This window comes from Ceratotherium simum, chromosome 30 (assembly GCF_057802395.1).
Source record: "Ceratotherium simum simum isolate JZ-2026a chromosome 30, ASM5780239v1, whole genome shotgun sequence".
Taxonomy (NCBI): Eukaryota; Metazoa; Chordata; class Mammalia; order Perissodactyla; family Rhinocerotidae; genus Ceratotherium; species Ceratotherium simum.
The window spans coordinates 3,198,650-3,206,397 of record NC_141929.1 but is presented as its reverse complement, the minus strand read 5'-3'; the positions used below and the strand labels follow the sequence as shown (position 1 = coordinate 3,206,397).

At 54.9% G+C, this 7,748-nt stretch overlaps 1 protein-coding gene across 4 annotated transcripts in view; it reads right to left on the bottom strand.

Moving 5' to 3' along the window:
* Positions 1–5,090: 5,090 nt before the first annotated feature.
* FBXO31 (F-box protein 31) overlaps positions 5,091–7,748 on the bottom strand; it is a 46,341-nt gene continuing 43,683 nt past the window's right edge. For all 4 annotated transcript variants that reach the window (XM_014792646.2, XM_087419828.1, XM_087419829.1 and 1 more), the window contains one exon: positions 5,091–7,430. In XM_014792646.2, coding sequence (XP_014648132.2) covers positions 7,208–7,430 — 223 coding nt within the window. In that variant the 3' untranslated portion in view covers positions 5,091–7,207. The remainder of the gene's footprint in view (positions 7,431–7,748) is intronic.

Below are 7,748 nucleotides of genomic sequence, written 5' to 3'. Positions count from 1 at the left end.
GAGGGTGATGGAACATCGTATATCCTGATTGCGGTGCTTGTTCACAGCTGCATGTTAGTCAACTCAAGAAAATGTACATACACTAGAAACTTTCTGTACATAAATTTTACCTCAAAAACCCAACTAAGAAAAAAAGAGGACAGCTCAACCCTTTCTCACTGAAGTGCAGAAGACAGCTACTTATTTAAAATGTTCCTTGAGGGATTTTCTCAGGAATCCTCTTCCTAAGGGATGTTGGAAAAGGAGATGTTTGTTATGCAGCAATAGATGACAGCTACAGAACAGCTGCTGTGCTGCAGTATCAGAATCCTTTGGGGAGTTTGCAAAACTACGAATGCTCAAACCCTCTCCCCAGAGATCACAGTCCAGCATGCCAGGGCTGGGCAGGCCTCTCTCTCTTACTAAGCTCCCTGGTGGCGCTGAGCTTCATGCCCACCCACCCCATGGGGAGCCATCCCACTGGCCCTGACTTAATGGCCATGGCCTCCTCCTGACCACCAGGAGCCAGGGGAAATGTGTGAGGTAAGGTGGCCTCAGTACTGGGAAGAACCACAACTCTGGAGCATCGTGGAGACCCCGTTCCTGGGCCCCTGCTGAGCTTCTGGGAGTGATGTCCCCCCCCCCAGGTAGAGAGGGAGGCAGGTGAGGACACAGCCTCACCTGCCATCCTGGCCCTGCAGGCGCTGGGCCAGGTGTCACGCAAGCCAGGCACCACAAGTCCAGCTGCGCCCACTTCCATCTCGGCCTTGACCCTTCACTGCACTGGGGATAGACCATGCCCTGATGCAGCGCTGAGGGTCAAGGGGAAGCCACCTGAGCCTATTTTGGGGACGTTCCGCACTATAACCAGAGCAGGACTGAGACCCTGCCACTTCGTTCACTGCTGTGTCGCCTGGGCTCGGCACTCTGTTCGGGGCATGGAGGTGCAGATACTGACCCAGTGGTTCTCCACCACTGCCCCCCCAGGGACACTGGCCACTTCTGGAGGTGTTTTGGGTTGTCACAATAGGGGAGGCCAGGGATGCTGCTGGGTGCCCTACAGCGCGGCTGACAGCCCCAGCACAGAATCTCCCGGCCCCCAACATAGAGACGGAGTGCCGGGTGGAGAAGCCCTGCTCCAAACGAGCAGTGAGGGCTCAGGGACTGAGGATCCCTGGGGGTCATGGTGAGGCAGCCACAGGGTTGGCTCCCAGTGAACATCTTAGGTCTGCAGCTGGGCCTGGGCCGCGGGCACGTAAACATGCCCACAGGGGAGAGCAGGACTGTCTGGGGGTGGACCTCGCCGCCTGAGCTGCTTCTCAGGCCTCTCTCTGGGGCCCCCACGCATGTCCTGGGTGGTCTGCTGCCTCTTTCCCCCTGATTCTGCTTCCCAAGAAGCACCTGTTCACCCCAGGGCTGGGCAGACCAGGGCCCGGGCATCACACAAGGGCCAGCAGGCGTGGGAAGGGGGTGCCAGGTGCCCGCCCTCTACCATGAGCAGAGCGTTTGTCCCCAGCGGCTGTGCAGTGTCTGAAAACCACATTCTGGGAAGGAGCCAGGATGGAGGCCTTCTATCACTGTTGGATTTTGAGGTCAAAATGGGGGAAATGTCTGAAAACTTGATGTGAGTAGCATTTCTTTCTTTGTAGTTTTCACCTTGCTGTCTGGGCTCACGCACGTATGCAGTGACCCTAAGTCTCCACTAGAGGTCGGCCTGCAAAGAGACCCCTTTTGACGAGGCAGAGGGGAGATCCCGCCAACACAGCCTCCTGCGGGAGAGGACGGCACGCCTCCGTCCAGCCAGTGGCAATGTGAGGCTTCAGGGACAAGAGGGCTAAGCGACCCCCCAGATGGAGGACGGGACCTGGCCACAACCCCCTCAGCTCTCCCAGCCTGGCTGGATGGGAACATGAGGTACTTTTACTTTCGATGTCAAATATTTGAATTTTTTACAAGAATATTACTTTTGTAAACAGGAAAAAAAAGATAAATGAGATCCTGAGCTGTGTGCCCAGCCACAGGGCACAGCCCCTGCCCTGTCCACCCTGCTCTCAGAGAAGGCAAACTCACTTTGACTTTAGCCTTTGAAAACCCACTGTGGCCGACACTCCCTTGGGGCCACCTTGTGGGGGATGGGGACACCAGCCGAGGTCAGAGCGAGGGATCCAGGGACCTACGGTGTCTGAGTTCCAAGGGGTCACTCGCCGTTCTGTTCCATAACTGGGAAAATCAAAAACTTTATTGGTTGAGATGAGGTGTGAGAACTGCAGGCTCCCACCCACGATTCAGGCCCCTCCCACATCCACAGCCCATGCTGTTTAAGGCTCCAGCCTCCATCTGAATCACATCCCAGAAGAAACAAATTACAAAGCACACACGGTTTCAAAAACTGATTTATGGAGAAACAACTCTGCAGGGTCATCCTGTCCCGGTGACAGTGTCGGGGCCCAGACTCACAGCAGCTGCTTCCTCGGGTCGTCCCCTGCCCCAGCCCCAACCAGCAAACCCCAGCAGATGCCTGAGCGTGACCACGACTCTTCCCAGGGCATGGCATTTCAAAATCAAACAGCATAAATATTTTTCTTCGCCAAGTTGGTTATATGATCTCAAACAACAAAAAGTAAAATTTCGCTAAAAAAGCAAAAGGTTCTGAGCGCTTCGTGTGTTTTGGCTGGTCTCCCTGCGAGCACTGACAGGACCCGGAAGAGGGAGTGCCTTCCTGCCGGAGCCTCACCAGCACCCACACCCCTGAAGGCCGGCCTGCAGGCCACTGAGCTGTAAATGACCCAGAGGAGCTCAGTCATTTGGCACCTTCTCGTTCCCAATCACAGTATCAGGCAAACTGATGGCATTTTCTGCTCTCTGAATACTGTCAGAACGTAGAGTCAAATTACATTCCAGATCTCCCCCAAAAAAGGGACAGCGGTTAGCCTATATTAACACTGGGACTGACCGTGAATGGGACGTTTTATCCTCAAGCCAGGTGGATATATATGAGAACGTTATATGAGAACATTCCCGTAGCATTCTTAAGTTAGAACACAAGGGTGGTGAGGGTTCCAAACGAACACGGTCGCTTTCCCCAAGCACCAAGCCATGCATCGGGTTGGTCAGTTTTCTATACATGGGACACCATGGTCATGAGGAACTTGAGAAATTCCCAGATTCCTGTGACCCAGGTCACCAAATGACAAAGGGACTGAGCAGGTTTCTGCTCCTCTCTGTCACTGCTCTCGAGCCCTGAAAAGTGACCTCACAGCGGCAGTGGGAGAAAACCTGGGCAGCCCACAAACTGAAAAGCAGCCCCTCAGTGTTGTCAGGGGTGGAGAGGCTCAGCCATCGGGGCTGCAGCAGTGAACTCCACATTCTCAGTGAAAGAGTCTGGCATGCCGCCTCGGCAGCTGAGCTCGTTCTGCATGAAGCGGGAGTGGAGGCCGCCCTGGATCTAGCTAGCGTTAGCCCACTGTGTGCGCTCTCCCACCCTTCGTGTCGGCCTGGAGGGCTTACCAGGGATGCAGGCAACCTGGCAGAGCTGCCCGGTGTCAGGGCAGGAGGGTTTGGGAGGGAAGGAGGATCTGGGAGGGGAGCAGGGTTTGGGAGGGGAGGAGCAGGGCAGCCGCAGGGAGCCAGAAGCCCAGATGGAGGGACCCAGGGTGTGGCTCAGAAGGGAGGTCCCAGTCTGGACAGAGGAAGGAAGGCATTTGAAACAATTCCAGGGGCTGGCCTGGTGGCGCAGCAGTTAAGTGTGCGCGCTCAGCACCGGCAGCCCAGGGGTTCACAGGTTCGGATCACGGGCGCGCACCGACGCACCGCTTGTCAAGCCATGCTGTGGTGGCGTCCCATATAAAGTGGAGAAAGATGGGCACGGATGTTAGCCCAGGGCCAGTCTTCCTCAGCAAAAAGAGCAAGATTGGCATCAGATGTTAGCTCAGATGTTAGGGCTAATCTTCCTCACAAAAAAAAAGAGAGAGAGAAACAATTGCACTGCCACGAAGCCTCCAAACCTGTTCACAGCCAGCAGCAGACGATGGAGGTCTGAGCTGGGGGGCAGATATAACCAGATATGCTGCCATGCCTGTGTCACGTGGCCAAACAAAATAAGGTCACCTGCAACAGCCTCATGCAGTGAGCATTCAGCCCCAATACAGAAGACTCCAATGACTTGTGTCTGAAAGCTGCAATCACATCACTGCCAATTGAGCAGACACTACAGCATGTTCAAGTATGTGCAGATGTACCTGAGGCCCCTTGCTCCACACCACAGACTTACCCCACCTCACAGCAGTGAAGGGGCAAGTGACGGTGGTGCCAGCGATGGAAAAATGTCCAAAGACCCTCCTAGGTCCACCTGCGACCTTACCCAAATCAAGCACCATAGGGCGTTGCTAAATTGGGTCATTCGGGTTCCTCGCTGAAACCTGGTTTATCAAAATCGCACTGCCAAGGGGCCAGCCCGGTGGCATAGTGGTTAAGTTTGCACACTCTACTTTGGCAGCCCCGGGTTCGCGGGTTCAGATCTCCAGTGCAGACCTACACACCACTCATCAAGCCATGCTGTGGCGGCGTCCCCACATACAAAATAGAGGAAGATGGGCACAGATGTTAGCTCAAGGACAATCTTCTTCAGCAAAAAGAGGAAGAATGGCAATGGATGTTAGCTCAGGGGCCAATCTTCGTCACCAAAAAAAAAAAAAAAGAAAAAAAAATCACACTGCCTTCAATGACTTCAGCCTTTGCGATTCCTCACCCACGATGAATTAACTGGAAGTTCCCCGAGGAGCTGCTTGTCCGTCCTGCCGTAGAGTGAAGCCGGTAGTGTTGGGTTTGTCCCTGCACACCCACCTACTGAAGTGGAAAACAAGAGGTGGCTAGGGACACGTCCGAGTGGGAAACAGCATGCACTCTGGATGACCACCCTCACCCTTCACTGCTGCTGGTCTGCCAGGCATCACACAGGCCGCTGCCAGCTGGACAGACCCCACAGGCCCTGGGGTCCCACTCGACACCAGAGACAGGGGCCAACGTGAATGCAGCCAGCAACCCAGGATTATTTCAGTCATATTAGTGGAAACCATGTATATAGGCCCAAACACTGGAGGCAGGTTACATCATTTAGATTTGAGATTGGTTTTTAATCAGAAGTGCTCATCTTCAATCCGTGTGCGCTTTACAAAGCTACGGGGGGGCCTCTGATGGACATGGGGTCCCTTAGAGTGAGCCTCAGGCTCTGGGCAAAATATGCATTTTCTTGATTTTATTTAAACAATGGTGAAACTCAGAGAGCAACAGCCCACACACCCAGCTGTCCTTCATTTTCATTTTCCTCGACACTTCATGGCCATAGTTTTCACTGTTCAGGGACAGCCATGCTTGGCACGAGAAAAAAACAGTCCCACTGCAAGAGGGGAAGGGTGATGACACGTTTAGGCTCAGTCCTGCAAGAGAAACTGGGACCCCTCAACCTGACTGCAGGTCCCGCGAGAAGGATCTGGGAGGTGAGGCGCGGGCAACTCGGACAAGACTCGGCTGACAGCACCAGGCAGACGAATCCGCGGCTGCCCAGGAGGGACCCCGCCTTCTTCGCTTGCCTCTCTCAGGTCTCAACAGAACCTCCTGGGAGGGCCAGCTTGCCATTTAGGGGCTGTGCCCCAGAGCTTGTCAATTCTATGATTCTAGGAAGCAAAGGAAGTTCCAAGTTGCCAAATGCACTGAAGCTAGGGCAATGGGGATTTTTTTATTTTAAAAAAAGGCCAGTCAGGGAGAAATTAATTGGGAAAAGAGGACATATTTCACGGGACATCTCAGGCTGGTCTCTACATGAAGGCACCACAAAGCCGCCCCCTTCCCTGTGCTCTCTCGCCCTCAGCGTGAGGCTCAGCGCAGTCCACCCAACAAGGATGAGCAACTGAGCCGGGGATGAAGTCTGCCCTGCCCCCCAGTGAAGCCACACACCATGGACGGTGGATGCAGTGATGGCTCCCTGCAGGCTGGAGGGAGAGCTGAAACTAATTCTCAGAGGTCTACGTGCATTTAGGGCTCTGCTCTTCAGGAGACGCTAAGATCAGCAGAGACCTCAGAAGGGTCCCCAAATGCAGGGGTCAACACAACACAGGCAAAATGCCAGCAGAAATGTCAGTGCTCAGGGTCTCTATGCTGGAGGGTCCCGGAGAGGTCCTGGTCTCCAAAGTGCGCCTCCATGCGTGCAGTGTGACTTTTCTAGTAAGCTACCCTCTCAACTGCAAAGGGCCTTCAAAGTCATCTTCTGCAACCACTTGTGATGCTTTAACACTTTCAAGAACAGCACCTGTGTAAGTAACTGCAGGGCCGTTTCAGACGTAGCCCTGTCTCACTTCCGGGACAAGTGGCTGCAGCCCTGGGTTCTGACATGAGAGTGTGTGCGGGGAGAGGGGGAGCAGGGCGTGGACACGAGTGCCCTGTCTGGAACTGGCTGCGGCAAAAGTCTTGGTTCTAAAGCTGGGGAGAGGCCGGGGCAGGTACACAGGCGCTGCCCCGGGACCAGGGCCAGGGTGGTGTTTGCAGGGCCTCCAAGCTGCTCGAAGGCCTGCAGTGATGTTCTCTAGTGACCTGTATCACTAGCCCCATTTCACTGACTCAGAAACTGAGATCGGGGTGAAGCGCTTTTGTCCAAAATCCAAGCGAGTCGCTAGAGAAACAGGAATTCAGTCCAGGGTCCCAAACCCAACACCCTGACTCCCCGGAGCACCCTTTCTGCACCTACTGTCCCCCCAACCCCAGGCTGCATCAGAGTTCACCTGGCCAAGGCCTCGCCCCAGGCTCTCGCAGGCCCATAGCCCCTTTACTCGCTTCCTGCAGAGGGGACCCCTTATATCAGCCCAGAGCAAGAGACTCTGTTACTCATGAACTTCCCTGAAGAAGATTTTGTTTTCCCTAGAAAACTGCCAGCAGGCCAAGGAGAAACCCAGTTTCTCCAGGTCAGTTATTCAGACGCCCTGCAGCTGGCCTCGAAATCAGTTTCATTCCGGTTCTTTTGTTTTTTTGTGAGACATGCTGAGCTTTCCCATCAGCTACTGACAACTATACAGGCCTGTGTTGCACACTCTATAGGAAGCGTCTCGGGGGGCTGGGACAAGACCCCTACGAGAAGGTGGGTGTTCTGGTCAGAGACCAGATCTCCAAAGTGCATGCTGCTGCTCTCCCAGCTTGCAGGGTCCAGAGCCCCGGGAGCCCCCAGCAGGGAAGTGGGCCGTCAGGAGGTGAGGGACTGAATGTTCTTGAGCATCTCCTCAAAGGCCTGTGGGGACGGTGCGTCCGCGTTCCGGAAGGTGGCCTGGACCCTGCTGTACAGGCTGAAGGATTTCAGCTCCAGCCAGATGAAGCCAAAGCGGTCCTCGTCAAACAGGATGAAGACCCCCGGGGTGCGCTCAGGGCTGGTGAAGCCATGGCCAGCGATGAGGCCTGTGCCGTAGAAACTGAACAAAGACAAGAGGGAAGGTACAGGGAGAGAGTGGTGAGGGGCCTGGAGGCGCGTGTGCTGGCCCAGGTCAAGCACCGTGTCCTTCCAGGTGTTCTAAAACACCCTTCATTACACACGAGCCACTTTCACTCTCTGCCAGCAGGAAGCAAAGACTCAGTAGGTGATGGCACCTGAGAGAGCCTGTCTGTGTAGGGCCCTGCTTGACTCAAAACGCCCAATGCACCCAGCTGTCCATGAAGAGGGGCAGGGCTCTGGGTGTTGCAGAGACAGACGTTCCCTGACAGAGCACACAAGCCAGCATGCTGGTTCACCC